The sequence below is a fragment of the Bufo gargarizans genome, chromosome 4 (assembly GCF_014858855.1).
Source record: "Bufo gargarizans isolate SCDJY-AF-19 chromosome 4, ASM1485885v1, whole genome shotgun sequence".
NCBI classification, from domain to species: Eukaryota; Metazoa; Chordata; class Amphibia; order Anura; family Bufonidae; genus Bufo; species Bufo gargarizans.
The window spans coordinates 203509062-203532134 of record NC_058083.1 but is presented as its reverse complement, the minus strand read 5'-3'; the positions used below and the strand labels follow the sequence as shown (position 1 = coordinate 203532134).

At 42.9% G+C, this 23073-nt stretch overlaps 1 protein-coding gene across 7 annotated transcripts in view; it reads right to left on the bottom strand.

Annotated features, from left to right (window-relative positions):
* LOC122936356 (LIM domain containing preferred translocation partner in lipoma) overlaps nt 1-23073 on the bottom strand; it is a 271804-nt gene that overhangs the window by 87075 nt on the left and 161656 nt on the right. For all 7 annotated transcript variants that reach the window (XM_044292514.1, XM_044292513.1, XM_044292518.1 and 4 more), the window contains one exon: nt 13009-13662. In XM_044292514.1, coding sequence (XP_044148449.1) covers nt 13009-13662 — 654 coding nt within the window. The remainder of the gene's footprint in view (nt 1-13008; nt 13663-23073) is intronic.

The following is a 23073-nucleotide window of genomic DNA, read 5'->3' as shown; positions in this document are numbered from 1 at the left end:
GACCCTCTCAGGAACCGGAGAGGCGGATGGAGGGGGTAAGGATAGAGAAGGGAGCTCAGACTTTTGCAGCGGCTCCCGGAGAACTTACGCCGCACGGGGTAACCTTGTTTCAATAGCTGGGGCCCCCGCAGCTCTCTTTGCTAACTCTTTTTCCAGCGGACCCGATTCCCTTCTGACCCTTAGGACAGGAAACAGAACTGGAGCTAGAAGGGATGACCCCTCCTTTAAAAATACATGTTTCCTGTCCTGAGGAGGTGGAGGCGGTCTCTTCAGGGGTGCTGTCATAGGCGAGAAAGAAAAAAGTATTTAAAGGCACACCACCTTCTTGGAAATGTATGTCAGCACACCTTATATGGTAAAACTGTTGTACAAACTTGCATACAAATAAATAAAAATAAAATATAAAAATAACCACAAAACTCTATGCCTGTTAACCATTCATCCTGAACTGGTTGTTGTGGTTCAGTGTTGTAGAGGAACAGTAATTAACAAATCAATTAATACCCCTATGATACAAAATGCAGATAAGTCTTCACAAATTTACATTAATACATCTAAAAATCAATTCATCTCAATTCATCCATATGATTTAGGGAACATAATTAAAATATCAAAGCAATAGAATCCATGATTAGGGTCAAACGCAATTAAGATGGTTATATCCAATTCATACATAAAATGTCAGTTATGACTAAGGACGGTTTGTCCGAAATGCGTTAACTGGTGCTGAAGTGTTTGGATTTTTCTACATGTTGTAAATTGGTCACCATAATAAAAAAAAGTCGGCAACACAACGAAATTGAAGTGCTGGAAATACGTTTATTTTTCCTATTACTAAAGGTCTTACCTGACTAGCTCCGTGCACTGGGGGTTAATAATTATCATCAGGTGAGCTGGAATTCAACTATAAACGTACGAAATGTTGGAATTTCATCAATTAAATCCCTCTGATGGATATTCCAATGTTTAAGCCGAATGTAGTAGTAGGTCTTTACACATAGCGTATTATTTTAATGCTGGCTTGTATAAGTGCCAGTGCTGATAGGCGTTCATAGGTATCGCTTGTATAGTGCTCACATTGGCAAAGTGCTCAAACAATAAATGTTGTTCAAATGTTTGTAGACAAATACAGGTAGTGCTTCTTATTGTAAGTCTGTAGAATTCAGCGCTTACCTGTTAGTTAATGTCCAAGATGTCAGTAGCTCTGAGGCTTGGCAATGTGATATAGCGCTTACCTTCAAGGAGGATTAAAGGGGTTCTGCAGTTTGTTTAAACCAATGATCTATCCTCTGGATAGATCAGCAGCATCTGATCGGCGGTTGTCCCGACACCCGGGACCCCTGCCGATTAGCTGTTTGAGAAGGCCTTCTCACTGTTTACCGCAGGCCCAGTGATGTCACAACTAATATCAACTGGCCTGGGCCTTCTCAAACAGCTGATCAGATGCTGATGATCTATTCAAAGGATAGATCATCAGTTTAAACAAACTGCAGAACCCCTTTAACTTCAGAATTTAAGGTGGGTTGGAGTCGTGGGGCTGTGCACTCACCCCTGCCTTATCTGTATTGCGTTACCGCTCCTGCTCTTCACCGCACTTGCCGATACCGCTGTTCAAACTTCAGCTTTCCTCCCTGCAGACACGCGTTTGTCCTGCTGCACGCCAAACACTCCTAGCACTCCTTTTGTTGTTCAATATAATAGTGTCTTGAACTCAGTTGGTAATTGCTCCAGCTGTAGTTTCACTTAAAAGTTCTTTAAGAAAATGTCGACATCAGGCATAAAAGTGACATAAAACCGCTAAACTCATTTCGGAGCCTCTGCTCCTTCCTCTTTGTCACTTGCCAATAAATTATGTCTTTTATACTATCCGAAGTGTACTAGCTGGATCCAGTGCATCAGGAACACTGGTATACAGATATTACAAAGATCTATATACCAATCTCCATCAGGGTTACCACTATATTGCAAATTTTTACCATAAGGTGTGCTGACATACATTTCCTAGAAGGTGGTGTGCCTATAAATACTTTATTTTTACGATTGAATATTTAAAGGCTGGGTATTGGGTTACCAACCTAAGAGCACCCATCGGTTACCATTGCGAACAGTGTGAACTCTACCATCTTGCTATATTTGTAAAATAAAACGATACTCAGCTCTTCAATCCCCCACCAATCCAGTGCAGATGCTCTTCGTGGCAGCCCCTGGAGCTTGCTGCCCTCGATCATGTGCTGTACCCCAGGTTATGTGCCATAACTCCTGGTATTACCGCTCAGGAGACTGATTAGCGATGCCAGCAAGTACTACACATGAAAACTTATTTATGATAGGATAATAACAGAAAGGGGAAGGAAAAAAAAAACTTACTTTTTGGACATTTCTGACAAATTAAACAACCAAAAGGAATAAAACATTGGGAACTATAGTTTCAAGGGGTAGGCAGGAGAACCATAGTGAAATAATTTGCAGTCTATTGTTTTCTCCAAGAACACTGCTGTTTTATACTCTAATTTTTCCATCAATGCACTTCAAATCAGTGTTTTAGAGCTGCAATTTACCATTTAGAAAGTAGCATCAAGACACTGCCCAATCCTTTCTCATTTCCGGAGACACATACACAAAAGAGCCCTCTTGTCTGAAATTACACAGAATACAATGGACTAATGTTCACTCCAGCATTGATGTCCCTTTCACCGTCCTCTTCTGACAGGCTTTTTCTGGCCGCAGAACACATTGTACTTTGGAGATAATTGACTTTGGAATATGTTTTTGTTTATACAGAAACAGGTCAGACGGATTTCAGTGGCAGTCTGTATCTGGAAAGCTCTTTTCTTGCACTAATATTGTATTATATGCCGATACGATGGAATACATGTCAGTAAATGGCATAATGTGCGGCTCAGAGGAGAGATACAAGACAGGTAATATAATAGAAACTTTCATACAAATAGTATCAAATAATATATCTTTCCTTGCAGATGACTATTACCTAGTGGCTAAACGGGAGAACATAGGCAGTACGGGGCAAGTCCATTAAAAACCTGGTACATCATTTGTTTAAGGGAATCAAATTGGTCACCAATATTCCCAGGATATACAAAAAGGTCACTTTTCTCTGTTAAGATGTCCCATCATATAGATATTGAAGATTAGAAGACTAGGAATCATTTCTTTTAGGTGCTTCTACTTCTTAGGAGGGTGCAGTTACTGAAAAAATGAGATTTTTTGGGTATAGCTATGTCCTCTAGGAGGCGTTGACACTAGATAAAGCTGTTAGCTCCTCCCCTGGCAGCTATACCCCCTCCAGCCTGGAGAAAGAGCTTCAGTTTGTGTACAAGCAGTAGGAAAAGCAAGCCAATCAAAGAAAAAACATGGAACACCAAACATGCCAAAAGACCCAACGGGGTTCAAACCAGCAACTGCCACAACTGTCAAACAACAATACTGGGTGGATGCTGTGTCCCCCAATGAAGAGCAAGAAAGAGATTTTACTGGTAAGTATACAAAAATCTCCTTTTCTCGCCCATATTCATTGGGGGACACAAGAACCGTGGGACGTCCAAAAGCAGTCCACAGGGAGGGAAAAACCACAGACCCATGGAAGCAAGCATCTCTGCAGGCATCTAAGAAACTGCCACCTGCAAGACCATGTGGCCCAAGGCAGCATCCGCCGATGTATAAGTATGCACCTGGTAAAATTTTGTGAATGTGTGTAAGGAGGACCAAGTAGCCGCCTTACACAACTGTGCAGACCAAGCACGATTCCTCCTAGACCAAGATGCGCCCACCGCTCTGGTGGAGTGAGCCATGACACCTAAGGGCGGAACCCTGCCCCGGGCGCGGTATGCTTCAGAAATTGCAGACCGAATCAGACATGCGATTGCCACCTTGGAGGCCGCCAATCCCTTGCAAAGAACCCTCTGGAATGACAAAAAGGGAGCCCGTACGGCGGAAGCGACCGGAGGCTGCAAAATAGATTTTCCGAGCTCTGACAACGTCCAAATGGTGTAACTACTTTTCCTTAGGGTGTGAAGAAGATGGACACAGTGAGGGAAGGACAATTTCCTCGTTAATATGGAAGTCAGAGACCACCTTCGGAAGAAAAGAAGGGACAGGCCAGAGAACCACTTTGTCTCTATGAATAACCAGGAAGGGTTCTCTGCAAGAGAGCGCCGCCAACTCGGACACCCGTCTGATGGAAGTGATAGCGACCAGAAAAACTATCTTCCAGGACAGGAGTCTGAGAGAAATCTCCCGCAAGGGCTCAAGGGGGAAGCCTGGAGCGCTGAAAGGACTAAATTCAGATCCCAAGGCAGTAAAGGAGGATGGTACAGAGGAACCGTATGTGCCACTCCCTGAAGAAACGTCCTTACAGGCAGCAGGGGGGCCAGAGGGCACTGGAAAAGGATAGAAAGCGTCAACACCTGACCCTTCAAAGAACTAAGGGCTAGACCAAGGTCCAACCCTGATTGAAGAATGGACAGGACAGTAGGGAGAGAAAAACGAAGTGGGGGGATGTTCCGGCTTTCACAGAAACCCTGGAAGGACCTTCAGGTCCTGTAATAGATCCTGGACGATGCAGGCTTCCTGGCCTGAATCATAGTGCGGATGACATCGTCAAACGAAGAGACCTTAAATGCTGATGGAAGACCGGTCCCTGTAAAAGAAGGTCATCTCTGAGAGGTAGTGACCAAGGGACGTCTCCTAGAAGGAGAACGAGGTCGGCATACGACGGGGCCAATCCGGGGCGACGAGGATAGTTGGAATGCCTTCCTTCCCTATTTTTCGTAGAACCCTGGGTAGAAGGGGGGAAAAAGACAAAGGAGGTAGAACCCCTGCCAAAGGGGAGATCCCTGCTCGGGAGAGGAAGGTGGGAAGTTTCCGATTGAGCCTTGAGGCCATCAAGACCACGTCGGCGACCCCAACGCAGCCAGATCGCCTCGAACACCTCTGGGTGCAGGAACCACTGGCATGGATCTATTGCAGTCCTGCTGAGGAAGTCCTAATATCTGCACCTGCGGAAGAGAACACGCTGCTGTAGCTAAACCAGAGTGCCAGCATAACCACTTTCCATATCAGGAATGGTGGACAGAGAATATAGAGTCAGTGCAACACTCGACTCCTGGAACGTAATCAGAATATTATGTGCCATGGCGTACGCACTACATATTGTTGAGGACACATACTGGAAGAGTGGAGGACCATGGAGATGGGGGACACTAGGACACATGCTGGGTAACCCCCTGACAGGAGAGAGGTTGTCATATTCATGCCCCAAACCAGCACCGAAGAAAAAGATACAAGGTGGAAACCTCCACCGTATCCACTGGCGGCACCCATATACCACTAGATGAAGAGTACAGGGCACCAGCGTGTATGGATACTCGCTACGCCCCACTTGAAGAAGATAAGGCATCTAGAGCCGTGGCATAGTTGAAGTGCAGCATCCAAGATGTGTACTCATTCCCCACGTTAGCGGATCACTAGTGGAAGGAGGCAATGTAACCGGAAGCATAGTGATGGCCATGCGACTGATGAAAAAGCACCCATACACGCCAACTATGGAAGAGGCTAATGCATACGATAAGTACTGTCCCTTGGATTTCGACCAAATGACGCAGGAGCGTGGATTGGGAAACTGAAGGGTCCTCCTTTCTCCGTAATACGACACGGGCCCAGTCTGGACTGAGGGATGCCCAGTCTCAATTGGACAAGAGGCAGAGGAGTTAAATTCCTCACCATTAAAGCCCTGCAGATAGAAAACCATAAACTCCTGTGCCAGCCTCAAGAGATGGCTGACCAGGAAGGGTAAACTGCCTGAGGACCAAGGGCGGGGCTCTGTGAGCTACTGGGGAGGGGAAAGCAAGGCGGGAAGAATTTGCGCCAGACCGCCCCCTCCCCAAGGATGAAAGTTGCGGGGGCTAGTAGGCCGCAAAGTCGGGGCCTAAAGTTATGGGACACGGCCGACTAGAATGGACTGCCGGAGCACAGACGGCTGCGGGGACACAACGCTGCATGACCGCGACCGGCCGAAAGGGCAGCGCACTCACCTGACACCAGCACATTACTGTAGGGCAAATAGGAAGGGAGGGAGAGGGGTTAAACATACTCGCCTATCTTCCTCCCCTTCACTTCATCCTCCCTGAGTGGGCCCATAAGATCACCTTTTCCAGCAGGGTCACCTCCTCAGCAGCTGGCACCGGAGTGGCAGGAGTCTGGTATGGCGGGAGGGTCTTCTCTGTCGGACCTAGATGACCCCTTGGCTGGTTGAATGCAGGGTAGCTGGGCTGCCCTGGTCCACCTCATCTTCTTGTGGGGAAGGACGCAGTGTGGCTGACTGACACTGGCGTGCTCCCCGGGAGAACAGGGAGGCTAGGCGACCACTGTTTTCCACCTAGAAAAAAAACTGAAGCTCTCTCTCCAGGCTGGAGGGGGTATAGCTGCCAGGGGAGGAGCTAACAGCTTTTACTAGTGTCAACGCCTCCTAGAGGACATCGCTATACCCACGATTCCTGTGTCCGCCCAATGAATATGGGCAAGAAAGGAACACAAGCAATCCTTACGTGTGCTTCAAAGCGCAGATGACGGTTCACATGACTTATCAGAATAAGCCATCGTACGTTTGCAGTAGCAGTATTCCTGGCCATTTGATGACTTGCATATGGCAATTTTCAACAGTTTTCCTCTCTGCAAGCTCCATTTTTAATTGTCAGCACTAGCTGCTATGACATCTCCCATACACAGCACAGAGAAGAGGAGATCCTGCTCCTCTCTCTCTCTCTAGAATGCTCTCAGCAGCAGAAGCATAGGGACTTTATACAGCAGTACTGAGAAATGTAGATATAAATCCAGAACTGGAGTAAGATAGCAAAACACTAACTAGCCAGCAGCAGTGTCTCTCATACTTTGCAGCTGCTTCCTCCTTTACCTCTAATCTCTATAGACTTCTGGCAACAAGTAACCTGAACTCTTCATAAACTGAAATACATCTTAACAGATGTTAGCTGTAAATTGAGGGTGAATGATCAGTCCAGGAGGTTGGAGAGGGGAAGAAGTTGCTCATAAGAGGAGAAAGAGGCAATTTTGATACTATATACTGTATTATAAAGTTTCTTATATTCAGTCATACTAATAAATCATGCAGAGTTGGCGGAAATGACAGTGTCCATTTGAAATCAATTTTGCCCTAAAGAATTATCAAAGACCCAGACAAAAATGTTCAATCATGCCCAAGAGCTTCAAGGATGCCAGTTTTGGGAACTGGAAACACATAGATAGAGGTAGGTAAATGCACAGTTTGCGAATATTTATTACCTATACTGTATGTGTTAGCTTGAAAACAAAAAAAAAATCATTGGCTGACTCTGTTATCAAGTCATTTATCACGATGCCTGGATCTTGTAGTCTGGTTGTTCAAAAGAAGCAAACTGCTTACTACATTATGCAGGTAGTAAAGGAAATATCGCCTGCAAGAGAACACTATTAGTCACAATTATACAGCTTATGTTGTGAGCAGTCCTTGTATGCTTTTAGGTCAACCTCCAGCTGTTGCAAAACTACAACTCCCAGCATTCCCTAATAGCTGTAGTCTGTCCAGGCATGCTGGGAGTTGTAGTTGCGCAACAGCTGCAGGTTGGACTTCCCTGCTTTAGGTTATACAGGATTTCCTTTACTAGAGATTCTTAGATGATCCGATATCTTAACATAAGAATACCTTTTATATATCAGAATAGATCTGGCATAAACATTTAGCGTTTCACATGAAATCATTTCTCCTTTCCTTGTGTTATTACTAGCTGACCTTTAGCTGTTAAATTTAATAACGAGAACATATCTTGTGTTTCATTTTACCAATTTTTTTTTTTTAATGCTGCTATAATTTTTTTTAGTTTTTAAAAATTTCCCTGAAGGCGACCATGTTGGAAGCAGAAACCTCTTTGCTTTATTGCCTATATATACAGAGCAGCAGGCTATGCAAGCTTTATAGCAGCCACCATGAACGGGCGTAAACGGTCAGAGAGACATCAGTATGCTCCAATACATGAAAGTGTTTTGCAGGACATGCTTGCAGCTCACCCTTGTGTGGTTTCATGTATTGTACAGGACATTCTCTGGTCTATGGTCTGGACCACAGCTGTATTTACAATGTTTCAGATTCCAATGATACTTCGGACATTTCTAAACCCCATCATAGTTGCAGTAAAACAAAGCATGACAAAGCAAAATCCGTCCTTTTTTAAGAAACACAGCATTTACAAGAACAGCATTTATAATAATAATTATAATATAAGGCATTACGGTATAAAAATAAATAATTCCTATGTGTGTGTATTAAGGGGAATATGATAGAATATCGCAAGGATATGCCACCATATCTCATGAGTGCAAATGCCAAATGTAGGTCCCCCGATAACCTTCAGAATGAAGGAGCCACAGTGCTTAGGGTACTTTCACACTAGCGTTAAAGTTTTCAGGTACTGAGTTCCGTCCTAGGGGCTCAATACCGGAAAAAAAAAAGCATCAGTTTTGTCCTAATGCATTCTGAATGGAAAGCAGTCCGTTCAGTATGCATCAGGATGTCTTCCGTTCTGTTCCATTCCGGAACACTTGCCGGATCCATTGAAATGTATTAATGTCGGATCCGGTACCAAGTGTTCAGGAAATTGCCGCATTGAAGGATTCGGCTTTCCGGTCTGCACATGCGCAGACCTTTAAAATTGTGAAAAAAATAAATACCGGATGTGTTTTTTCCAGATGACACCGGAGAGAAGGATCCGGTATTTCAATGCATTTGTCAAACGAATCCGCATCCGGAAACAAATGATATCTGTTTGCATACGGATTTCTGGATCAGGCAGGCAGTTCTGCCTGCCGAATTCTTCTAACGCTAGTGTGAAAGTGTGTGGTAGCACTGTCAAAGGGCTGCAGAGCTAAACCCGTGCCGAGGCCCATTCATTCTCAGGAGTGGTTCCCTGCAGATGCTACAGAAATGTCCCTTTATTTGTCAAGCAGCTTGTTGGAGGATCCGGGATCCTATGTGTGTGGGTCACACCTGATTACACCTACAGCAGCTGCACTCATCATGTAAACGGGTCCTCCAAAGCTTTAGATAGCATTTCTAAATACCATGGGAATCTTGTTACATGTCTTCCTAAAGCACTATTAGCAAGCAGTACGATAGCTGTCACTTAAGGGCTTGCGTAACTAACTTATTCTATCACTCTATAAGTACAATGGGGGTCATTTATCAAAGACTGGTTTTACGCCAGTCTTTGATATCCCCATGACGAGGCGCAGACCTAGTTATAAACTAGGAGCGTCCTTCAGCAGTCCATGTGCCTAAACTGAAATCTACTCCAGCTCTTAGTAGATTTCAGTCATTTAAGGCAGTAAACTGGCATAAATGATAGCGAACGTGCCAGGCCCGGTGCCCTCGCCCCACCCCATTCCACATTTTCAGCATGTGGCGAGGTCAGAGTAGAAATGTCACTTGTGCTAAATTTTTTACACCAGTTTCTGTCATAGGTACCCCCATAATGCATACATAGGATCTGACTAGACCAGAGTGATGTGTGTACTTGTACCTGCAGTATAAAGGTCTGATCTTTTGTGTTTTTACACACATAAATCGCCTCCTTGGTGTCTTCTTGCATTGATTATTATGTTGGTGAAATAGAAGTTGTATGCAGTTATGAAGAGCTCTTCGAGGAATTCACTTGGGAAAACAACGTCACCCTCCACTGCAAATCATTGCTAAAGGTGGTGGTCATGGCACAAACCTTTTATTTCATACGTTGTAATAAAAGAGAAGACCAATTCTGCACCAAACACAAGTGCGGTCTCTAAAGCGGACAAGCACTCAACAGGTCGCCACCTCCTGGTTGGTAAGGAGACAGCATCATCTCAATATCATTAGATGGAAGGAATGCAATAAAAGCCAACACCTCTATTGTAAAGATGGTGGCAAGTAAGACTGAACCTCTATATTCACAAGGAGTGATGGTCACATCTCAGTCTCGTCTTCCTGCACTTCCCTTTAATAGCACATTTCACAGAATATGACCACAACATTCTCCCACAGAAGTCAAAAAGAAATTTTTGCAGTTTACAAGGTAGAATTCAGAAGAATTCAAGGCAGATATCTGAGATTTCTGCCACAGATTTGTAGTTTGACATGCAGAGGATCTACCCACAAATTTAGCTGCATTCAATGAGGCTATTCTATCTGTGGCCCCCTGCTATGGTGGAAATTGACATTTCAAACAGTGATGGCCAGTTCGCAGTTTAGGCAGAACACATGCGATCTGCCATCTTAACTGACAAGTCCGGCGAGGCGCAGGTAAGTCCTTACCTGTGCCTGTGCGCGAGCCGGTCTGAAATAAAATGCGGTCTCCGGGAGCAGGCAGTTCCGAGAACGGCCTGGGGGGGGGGTTCTCGCCGGACTTGTCAGTTAAGATGGCAGATCGTATGTGTTCGCGAACACTGCGAACTGACCATCTCCAATTTCAAATCCACAAGAGTGTGAAATCCAGTGCAGATATCCTATGTAGATCAGTGAGGCATGGTTAGAAGGTGGATTTCGGCACAGATGAGCTGAAGTCCGTATGAACATCCTGCCACGTGAACATGCCCTTTGCATTCGTAGGAGCTGCAAGGTGGCAATCCAGTAATGAATCGTGCTTCTGTATCATATTTCCAATTAACCTTATTAAACTAATGCCAGTTAGGCATGCCGCCTTCAATGTTCCTGCTCATTTTCTATAGCCAGTGGCATACATAGAGAAGTAAGGACCACATAGTAAGTATCAAACCAGGCCCCCCACACAGGACAGACGGGTTTCTGCCTAAACCTCTTTCAATGACTCTTGGGTCATTTTTCCACTGCCTTATTTGCTAAAAGTTGTTCCTTTAGAAGGTAGAGTCCTCATCAAGTTTTCAACTCCTCTAGAAGAGGAGATAATCCCAACTGGGGCCCCTCTTGCCCAGGGCCCCATAGCAGTCACATGGACTGCCGCTATGGTAGTTACGCCCTGTCTATAGCACAGGCTGCCTGGTTCCTGTGCAAGTTCAAATCCAGGCTCTTGACTTATAAGAAATTGCCGGCAAAAAGACGTTGACTTCTATGTGTTAATAAGTAAATCTGCTGCACAATCTGTTGCGTTTCCCGGTAATGGTCTTTTCTGTAGATTATCCAACATTTAACCTAATCAAGATGTTCTTTCCAAGTATTACTGTACATTCACAGGCAGCTTTGCACAATTACTTGTCTTGGCTTCAAATTCTTATGCTCTCAGCTGATTTCACCAAGGTCTTGTCTCAAGCACAGGGAACAGCAATAAGATCATGTACATGAATGTGGCGGCTTAGCCTGCAATCCAAGGCAAATTCATTTCTTTTCATGGAGATTCTCCTCCTTAGGCCTCTTTCACACGACAGTATGTCCATTTCAGTGTTTTGCGGTCCGTTTTTCACGGATCCGTTGTTCCGTTTTTTGCTTCCGTTGTGGTTCCGTTTCCGTTCCGTTCCGTTTTTCCGTATGGCAAATACAGTATACAGTAATTTCATATAAAAAATTGGGCTGGGCATAACATTTTCAATAGATGGTTCCGCAAAAAACGGAACGGATACGGAAGACATACGGATGCATTTCCGTATGCATTCCGTTTTTTTGCGGACCCATAGACTTTAATGGAGCCACGGAACGTGATTTGCGGCCAAATATAGGACATGTTCTATCTTTAAACGGAACGGAAAAACGGAAATACGGAAACGGAATGCACACGGAGTACATTCCGTTTTTTTTGCGGAACCATTGAAATGAATGGTTCCGTATACGGACCGTATACGGACCGCAAAAAACGGCCCGCAAAACGGAAAAAAAAAAACGGTCGTGTGAAAGAGGCCTAAGCCTCATATGCTGGCCTATTTCTACGCCACCTTCAAGTCCAGATACTATAAGTGGTTTGCATTTTGTGTAAGCCCTTACCATGGCATCGCAGCCATGAGTTCTGCCAGCATCGTACACAACCCATGTCAAGAAATGTAAGGAGACTTTGTTCTGAAGAAAGATGTTAAAATATATCTGTGTGTGTGTGTGTGTATATATATATATATATATATATATATATATATATATATCTATATCTCTATCTGTCCATTTTTTTCTAATGTGTAGAAAAGGTGACTAAGAATTTTTTGTAATATACTTTATTAAGTGAATTTGTAATTTTCCATGATGAACCTGGCTGTGAAGTAGTCCCTTGGCATCGCTCTCTAAATGAGCGTTGCTATGGAAAACCTTATATACTATAATTGTCCCTATATATTGTAGAACTGCTTCTCGCTGACTGTCCATGGTGAGCGCCGACGGCCCCATCTCCTGCATCTCTGCGGTGGCTGGTTAATCAGTGCGCCGGGGTTACTGTCTGCAACACTGTATAGATGGCAGGGCAGATGTTCAGTTACAGTAGATAAGGTCAGGTTTTTTAGACCTGTAGGAGCGGCACTTAGAAGCAGGCTGGCTTTGGGAGCAGTTTTAGTGTACAAGACTGTACTGTACTGAAGAATCAAGATAGGTCTTCCTTAGCAACACTTACTTACAGCCTGCTGCTAAGGGACAACTTCAGAGCCAGTTTTGTAATAGAAAAGTACAAATTCACCTAATAAAGAATATTAAAAAAAATCCTTATCACATCCTTACACATTAGAATTTTTTTTTTAATGAAAGTTACACTTTAAAGTTCTCAAAAATGTAAAGGGGTTCTCCAAACGTTGCTATTAATGGCTTATCCTTCCGTGACATGTCAAACCTAAACGGATTAAGCTCTTCAATAAAAAGTACATTGAAAAGAAAATATATGAATGGCCTATCCTTAGGACAGGCCAACAAGAGTACGATTGATAGATGGGTTAGGTCTTACATCTGCATGACATGAAAGAAAGTATGAAGCTTTACTGTAACTTCCGTAATACCCACAGCTTTATGTTTTAGATATGATGGATACCTACCTTGGCTTGAGGTGGTGGCAGTGGAACATAAGGAGGATCAGTTATATAGGTCTTCTTACTATTCGGAGGTGGATAGGATGCAGGAGCTTGCTGGCCCACCGCTTGTCCAGAAGTATAAGCAGGTTCTGGTTTCCACCCTCCTTGCTGTGTGTATGGAACCTCAGGAATATTTCTTCCTCCATAGCCTTGCGATGTTGGATAGTAAGGATCTTGATACTTCACTTGATTACCCTGTGGATACCCATAGCCAGGATCTGCATAGCGTACAGGTTGGGGTGGTATATACTCTGGCTCTCGTGATGGTGCTTGCTTTGGAGGCGCATAGTACTGGTTTTGTGTAACATTGTAAGGCTGACTCGGTTGGGGGGCTGGTGGAACAAAGTGCGGGCTGGGCTGAGCAGACTTAACCTGCACATTAAAAGTAGGCCGGCTAGGAGTGGAGGCTGTGGCATAAGATGCTGGAACTGGCTGAGGTCTTTGTGCTGCTGGGGACCCGGCTGGTGCAGGCAAAGTTGTTGACTGTGGTTGAGGTTTGGTGGCAGACTTCTTTGTTGCTGTCAGGGGTGGTTGGTTTGGTATTATCATCCTCTTATGGCCAGTTACTGGGGTTCCAGCTGATGGATGAGTCAGTGTCCCAGTCGCGGACCCAGAGCCCTAAAATGAAGAATAAAGCACTTAATTTAAATGAACTATGGAAAACTGAATATTGATATATGAACTATAGAAAATATTTCCATGAAAATAGTGCAAATAAAAAAAAGAAAATAAATCAATACAAAGAAGAAAATCATTTAGCATAAATATACTTATTGATGAGTGTTCACGTTTTATTCTATACCATATGTGCATTATAGACACCACAGTACTGTGCTAAAGACAAAATACAAAGTAAAAGAAGGGAGATTTTTTTTTTTTTTTTTTTTACTGTCTATATCACTGCCTTCTGTTGAACCTTTCCTAAAATAATTATGTAGGTTATTATGGAAAGGTTCCTTTTTTCCTCACCCTGCATTTCAGTAACAAAAAGCTTGATGCTGACCCATATTTTGCAACAGCATCCACCACCTTGTGGATGTAATTCTACATTAAAGAAAAAAAAAATAAGTGTACATTATCAAGGTCAATTTTAAAGGGGATCTGTCACCAGTTTTATGGTGTTCTTACTAAGGGAAACATAAAATAGTGACAAACCCCCTTGGATTACTTTCTTTAATTGTCTGTGTCGGTTTTGCTAAAATCTTGTACTGATCAGTGATAGTGCCGGCCTATTAGTCTCATATTCGTGAACTCTCGGCTCTCCCCACACACCTGCTGACTTCAGTTGAGAAAAAAAAAAACTGTCAATCAGCAGCAGGTGGGCGGGGAGAGCCGAGAGTTCATGAATATCAGGACTCATCGGCATGTAAGAGATGTTAAGATTTTAAACTTAGGCAGAGTTCACATCATTTCATTTTCCGTTCTTCTGAATCCTTAATTTCAATCATCCGTTATTTATGCATGCGTGCAGGACCCCCCCCCCCCCTCCCCCATCTTAAAAAACTGATCTCAGATGGAAATAGCTAAAATGGATGCAAAATGTGCATAGCGAATGCTTAGGTCCTTTTTTTTTTCCTTCTGTTCTTCTGGTGGATCAGAAGAATGGAAAATGAAATGGTGATCTGAACCTGGCCTTCGGGCAGCAAAAAACTGGTGACAGGTGACTGGAGTCCCTTTAAATTATCAAACATATTGACAATGTCAGACAATATTGGAAGTTGGGGTCTCAAAGTTTCTTCATGCAGTCCCTCGAAGAATTTGCAGCATATCCTATGCTGTAAAACTTACCTGTTAACATTCTCCAGGTCAGTAAAATTACAGCAATACCAATTTTTTTAAGTTTTAATACTTTAAAATAAAAACGTTGAAAAAAGTATTAATTTGCAGCATCATATTTTCACGCCCATAACTTTTTTTTTTTTGATTTAGGCCTCCTGCACATGAACGTGTGCGCCCCGTGGCCGTGATGCAATGCACAAACACTGATCCTGGGGCAGCCGCAGTGGATTGCGGACCCATTCACTTTAATGGGTCAGCGATCCAGCCGTTCCGCTAAAAGATAGGACATGTTTTATCTTTTTGCAGAACGGAAGCACTCCGTAGTGCTTCCGTAGGGTTCCGTTCCATGCTTCCATTCCACATCTCCGAATTTGTGGACCCATTGAAGTGAATGGGTTTGCATCCGTAATGCAGAATGCCCAAGGAACGGCGCCTGTGTATTGCGAATACGTAAATGCGGTCCGCAATACGGCAACGGGCAGCACACGTTCGTGTGCAGGAGGCCTTTAGGGTACTTTCACACTAGCGTTATTCTTTTTCCGGCATAGAGTTCCGTCAAAAGGGCTATATGCCGGAAAAGAACTGATCAGGTATATCCCCATGCATTCTGAATGGAGAGTAATCCGTTCAGTTTGCATCAGTATGCCTTCCGTTCAGTCACTGTCAGGCGTTTTGACCGGACATAATACTGCAGCATGCTGCGGTATTATGTCCGTCCAAAATGCCTGATCAGGTAGTGTGAATATACCCCAACTCCTACATAGCTGTCAGAGGGCTCATTTTTGTTGATACCATTTTGGAGTGTGCTTGACTTTTAAATACTTTATTCAATATCCTGGGGAGGTGAAGTGATAAAAAAAAAAAGATTTTTTTTCCATTACATAATTTCAACGTATGCAATAAATATTTTGATACTTTATTTTGGGCATTTTTGGAAACCGTTATGCTAATTAACATTTTATTGTTTATTTTTTAAATGGGAAAACAGTGGTGATTTGAATTTCTAACTTTTTATTTTATTTTTTTAGGGTGAGAAGCATCTGGTCCCTTCTCCAATAGACACCAATGATTCACCATTGCAGTCTATGGGAGAATGATTACCTTCTTAGGTCCTCCATGTGTCAGGGCGTGATGATAAGAGCTGGTTGTCATGGCAACAGAATGGCTCCCCTGTTCAGTCCCTGGGAGCTCAGCACTTCCAGAAAAAGACTGCTCAGTTGCCATGCTCACATTTGAGGGGTTAAATGCCCATGATCGAAGTTATAGCCAATCACGAACTCTGCCTTCAGGTGTGTACTGTGGAAAACAGAAGGCACCTGGCGGCTATGGTATCTGCTCCTACATGTACTGCGCAAGTTGGGAATGGGTTTAAAAAAAACACTCTTCAGTTTCATCTTCTCTTAGTTAAAAATCCAGACAACAGAATGAGTATGAAGGAAAATTATTTCTAATATTCAGTGAACACAACAGTTCAGTATCCTAGATGACAAAGGCACCAAATTTAAGCAAAGCCATCTCAATGACAGCACACTTTGTGCTTCAGGGACGTAATGTACGAAGTCTCCGTTCTTTAGCAAAGGAATGTATCCCTCTCACTTAAGGCACTACAAGGAAAATGACTGAATTTCCAATAAAACAGTCCTCCTATTTGCTTGTTGACTTTTATGAAAGAAAAAGTAGAAGCCTGTTATACAGGTGCTCCTATAACCGGCACCACTCCACCAGAAAGTAGAGGAAAAGCTTCTAAAATAACCTTCTAGAGGGTCGTCCTTTCACAGAAGAGGCCAATACGCATACTGTATAAGGGAATGGAAAAAATCGGAATGAGGGATGGTCTTCTCAAAGAAGTGGTCTTTTGGAGAAATTCCCCTGTGTATGTACAGTAGCATGGTCTATTTTAACACTGATTAGTAAAATCCCTTTGACCCAAGTATTCGGAAGCAAATTACAGTTCCGCAATGCAGGCAAACTTTCCCACCCAAAAGTAAAGAATACTTCCAGGGTATAGATAGCCATCTAAACATAAAAATATAATATAAAACTATTCTACTGTTAGTTGCCTTGTCTTTACCCTTTTGTCCAGATTTTACAAAATAATTTACAGAAATATGTAAAATTAACAGAGCCTTGGAGAGCTGCGTTTGCTTCATGTGCACTGGCCAAGACCAGATGTGGAGCTAATGGGCAATGTTTCCACTGATATAGATAAATGAACAAAATTAAGTTAAATAAATGTAATGCTGGGATCACACATGCCGTTATCCAAGCAACTGGTAGGAGTGGAGTCAAAGGAAATGTGAAAACCACAATGAGACACAGAGCATAACCTACTGAGCATATAATAAACATTCAAAAAAATATGAAAAAATTATAATTTTTTTATAATTATATTTTTAATAATTATATATATCCGTGTGAAATATGGGATATATATAGATATATATATATATATATATATATATATATATATACACACACCGTATATACTCGAGTATAAGCCGACCCGAGTATAAGCAGAGGCCCCTAATTTTCCCCCCAAAAATGGGAAAAATTTGTGACTCGAGTATAAGACTAGGGTGGGAAATGCAGCTATAATGCAGAGTGTATGTGTATATAATGCACACACTCTACATTATATACGGTACACACATCTGCAAGAGGGTGACTCAGATTGATGGGAGTCTGACTCTGACTCCCTGTATTTAATGCAGAGTGTGTGCATTATATATACACACACACTCTGCATTAAATACAGGGAGCCATCCACAGATCTCCCCCCTAAACAGTGCCATCCACAGATTCCCCCCTAAACAGTGCCATCCACAGATTCCCCCCTAAACAGTGCCATCCACAGATTCCCCCCTAAACAGTGCCATCCACAGATCCCCCCTCCCCTAAACAGTGCCAGGATGGCACTGTTTAGGGGAGGGGGGATCTGTGGATGGCACTGTAGGGGGATCTGTGGATGGCACTGCCATCCACAGATCCCCCTACAGTGCCATCCACAGATCCCCCTCCCCGACGCTCACAGCAGTATATTTATAAAGTAGTATTCATCAGTATTCTTTAACTTTGGATATCTTACTTTGTCTTTACTCCGGTAATAGCAGCCGCAGGCAGTGCGGGGAGCGGCGCTCACTCACTGACGTCACGCGCCTGCTCCCACTAGGCGGCGCAGGCGCGTGACGTCAGTGAGTGAGCGCCGCCCCCCGCACTGCCTGCATTACCGGAGCAAAGACAAAGTAAGATAGTAGACTCGAGTATAAGACGAGGAGGCTTTTTGAGCACAAAAATTTGTGCCCAAAAACTCGTCTTATACTCGAGTATATACGGTATATATTTCCCATATTTCGCACGGATGCTGCTATTTTTGCGGAAATGGTAGAGATTTTCACTATGAAGTAATAATGGCAACATATTGTACATTAGGGCTTGTATTGGGGTCGGCAAACAGCAGGTTCACAATATACGGGCACCGGTCTTGTGTGCACACCGTATCATGTATGCGGACGTGTTCACTTGGGTCCACGATCTAGAATATACAGTGTGTAGACCCAAAGCGTAAGGCCACAGAAGCACTACGGAGTGCTTCCGTGGCATTTCGGCCTGTGCCTCCACACCGAAAAAAAAAAAAACAACAGAACATGTTCAATTTTTTTGTGTTGCGGACGAATCACGGGCCCATTCGAGTTGAATGGGTCTGCATCCATCAGTGTCGGCCACACGGACGGTGCGCGTGCAATGGGGACCCCAATGCAAGACACGGGCGGCCCACTTTCATGTGCATGAGCCCTTACTCAATTATTTCTGAGAATGTAAAGAAGAAAACACAAAATCTTCCAACACTAAAGTCATACTAGGGGCACATGGTATTTTCTTAGAAAGGTTCTTTTATGACAATGGGATCGGAGACTGGAATACAGAAATGAGATAAAGCTACAGTCTGATAATAGAAGTAGACAGAAATCTAGGTCAGTGTTTCTTGTAGGTAACTTACTGGATATTTTTCATTAGCGAGTGTAAACAGGATCGGGCTGACTGCATGGGGAAAGCTCTAACATCTGGTCAGTGCCGGCATTATTACTGAGGCATGACAGCCCCGTGTCCTGATCCTGCTGAACGCACTGAGCTGGAGTGATGTTGCTACAGCAACGAGACGAGCTACATTAAAACTGGATCTTCACACAGATGTTCTCACATAGCAAAACCTTATTTTTAACATGTCCACATAATGGGAATACAAAATATACACAATGCTAAACGGCACCATGTAAGTAACACTTATTAACAAAACGCCAGACTCTGAAACACGGACGTGTGCAATTGGTATTCCGCTTTCCATTTGTAAGATTACTTTTTGCATACAAGTATACTTAAAAGTGGTTTTCTGCTAGTTTTATATTGATGGACAATCCTTAAGACAGGCTAATACTGTAATCTGATTAGTGGGGGTCTGACAACCGCTGCCGCCAATCTGCTGTCCCACAGTGGCGCCGGAACTACACAGCTCCGTTCATTGAGGAGAATGGGAGCAGTCCACTGCACTATGGATGGAGCTTTGTCTTTCTGAAGCCCCAGGTAATTATCAGAGAAGTGGGTTTTCGGACCCGCTGATCAGATATTGAAAGGGCAATCTTGTGGACAGATCATCAAAATGAAAGTACTGCAAAAGGGGGTTCTCTCACTTCAGCAAGTGGCATTTATCATGCGGATAAAGTTATTACAAACCACTTACTAATGTATTGTGATTGTCCATATTGCCTCCTTTGCTGGCTGGATTCATCTTTCCCATCACATTATACAATCCAGCAGCGGTGGTTGTGCTTGCACATAAAAGGAGAAGGTGGCCCGGACTGTGGGAGTGCACATAGACTGACTCTTTTTCCTATAGTATGCAAGCATGGCCACTGCCGATTGATTGCAGGGTGGTGATAACCATGGAAATGAGCAGTATATAACGTGATGGAAAAATGAATCTAGTCAGTAAAGGAGGCAATATGGACAATCACAATACATTAGTAAGTGCCTTGTATTAACTTTCTCTACATGATAAATGCTATTTACTGAAGTGAGACAACCCGTTTAACCCCTTAAGGACTGAGCCTATTTTATTTATTTATTTTTTGCTCCCCACATTCCAATAGCCATAACTTTTATTTTTCCATTCACAGTCATATGCTCATTAGCATATTTATTTTTTGCAGGCCAAGATGCATTGTTTTCATGTTAAAAAAAATTATAAATCAATTCTCCAAAGGTTTTTTGAGTTTTTACATTATGGCATTGAATTTGCATTAAACATGACATGATGTGTTTATTCTGCTGCTCAATACGATTACACCGATACCAAATTTGTGTGTATATATATATATATTTTTTTTTTTTTAAAGCAATAAAAATAAAAATCTAAAATTTCTTCGCATAGCCATTTTCTGACAGCCATCAATTTTATATTTCGGGATATAGAGCTGTATGAGGGGTTGTTTTTGCAAAATAAACTGTCGTTTTTATTGATACCATTTTTAGGGTACAAACAACTTTTTGATCACTGTTATTCAACATTTTTGGGGGGACAAGGTGACTAAAAAAAGATGAATCGACTGGTTTTATTTTTTTTATGCAATGGCGTTCACCGTGTAAGACTTTTTTTTTGCATATTTTAATAGTTCATACATTTTGATTTTTTATTGTTTATATATTTTTCTATGTAAAATTGGAAAAGAGGGGCAATTTGAACTTTTCTTTAACTCTTTAGTTCATAACTTTTATGTTATTCACCATAACAGAGATCTATTATGGTGAATGAGATTCTGACACTACCTCATGCACAGCTTAGCAGGCGGCTTACCATGACAGGCCTGGGCAACTCCAGCAGGTCCCAGTCTGTCATGATAACCAATCGAAGCCCTCTAATTTTACTGTGGAGGCGCCAATCGGATGGCAGAGGGAGTGGTCTTGCTTTGCCTTATCTCGCAGACGATGCTGGGGCATGCCCCAAGAGGAAGCGTGAGCGAAACGATCGTCGGGCGGCTACTCCAGACCAGGGTCAGTAAGAAACATATTTTGCTGGATTTATGCATGTTTATTTGTTTTCTCTCCCCCTGCAGTTTGTGGTGTGGGGTGACACTCAGGTTCACATAGCCCTCCCGGCTATTGTGTCTTGCTTATAATTGCCCTGTGTGTATCCTTGCTAATAACCCCACCTCACTGAAACTGCTATAACTGCGGGCTGGGGGGGTACTAGTCCCTTATTCGGTCTGGAGTCTTTTCTCTATTTTTATATAAATGTCTGTTAACACTATCGTCTGTCTATGATAACCGCTTTCGTGTACATGTTTTTATGATATACCGCTGATGGATATCTAATAAAGAAATTATTGTTTATGATAACCTCTTGTGTGGTAGCTTTTCTAAGCATTTATAGGTGATATACCCAGGACAGTTTGTGACAGCGGCTAGGAGAAAAGAGGGATGCAGGAACGAGGAGATATTAGTATTTATATGTCTGGTTTGGGGCCTGCAATAATGGCTGGGCTGGAGCCTGAATAAATTAGAAGGTCTGATCTGGGGTCTATGTAAATTGAAAAACTGGAGTCTTTATTAAATGGGTTGTCCACTTTTACTATATTAATGACCTATTCTCAGGGTAGGTCATAAATATCAGACAGGTAGAGTCCCCACCGCCACAATCATCTGTTTGAAGAGAACGCAGCGCTCGTATGAGGGCCGTGTTCTCTTCTTTGTTTACCTGCTCGCCACAGACATTGCAGTGGCGAGCAGATGTAATTACAACTACACTGTCCCCTTCACCTCTATGGTACGGCTCCATTCTAATCAAGTGAATACGAGGGAGTCATCCCATTGAAGTGAGTAGGACAGCGAAGATATAAGGACACCTGCTCGCTGCTGCAATGTCTACAGAACACATAATTTGCATGAGCTCTGAATTCTCTACAAATAGATGATAGTCTAGGGTGCAACAGTCAGGCCCCCGCCGATCTGATATTGATTACAAATCCTTCGGTTCTGAGGTACTAGTTGGAACCGAAGCAGAGTTCGGTTTCAAGTTTTAAAGTGGTTTTTCACTTGAAGTTACCAAAGTTATTCAGTCACGTGCGACTTCGCAAATGACTTACTTCGGCTCATTGGAGCCCATACATTCTAATACTCCATACAGTATTATTCCGAAGTTTTGAACAAAGCAACTTCATATGAAATCTGAATATAGCAAAAGTGGAGAACCCCTTTAAGGGTCTGAGGTGTTTATAAAAAGGGCCGGTGTGGGGTCTGCACAGAGGAGAAATTTGTATTGAAGGGGAATTTTTCTGAGGATGTAGTAAATGGATCCTGCATTTCTTTAAGGGGTCTGGGGTCTATATTTCTATATTCCAGGCAGTCAAAGGGGTCACATACTATTTGTGACTCAAATTCTATAGGTTGGGGGTATGTGCTATATAAAAAGGCGCAGCATAAGGACAAAAATTTCCCATGGCACGCATAGTGCACAAATTTGTATGGTTATTTTCAGAATCTCCTTGTTGTCCTTCCAAAGGTAGAAAGTATGTAAAACCTACACACTGGAACACATCCCAAGGAAAGTGTGGTGCTGGGAACATAATTTGGCCCAATAGGGAGACCCGAATCATAAAGCTTGGTAGCAGAATATAGAGAGCGCCATTCCATGCTCACATAGGTCACATTGCTGCGGTATCTAAAGAATTAAGAAGTGGCCATGCGGACAAACCTCAAACTTGCCTTTTAAACCACCTCTAAATGCACTAGAATAAAATGAAAACAAATGACAAACACGCCATAGTTAATTGAAAGAGTCAGTTCAGACACATGGTACATCATTTTTCCAGTAATATAAAGCTTTACTACAAGCTACAAGGGAAGACTATGAATTTCATTAAAAGTGCTGTATCTCAGAATATTCCCAGACATCGACCCTGAAAAGCCGTCAATACAGAATATCCAACACCCCAAGGCCACAGCCACACATTATAATACTTGCCTAAAATAACATAAAGCAATTTGTAAGTGCAAGTATAAAAGGATAAAGACACAGAACTAAAACAACAGACCCACATATTACTAATGAGCAGAGCTGGATCCATCAAGGCCTGACCTATGCTGCCAATCTGTTTATTGGTATTGATTTTCTGTTTCACATTCATTAAATACAGTAATCACGCTGGCAAAAGCAATTTCTTTACCACTATGTGTTTGGGTTCTCAGTCAAGCTACACG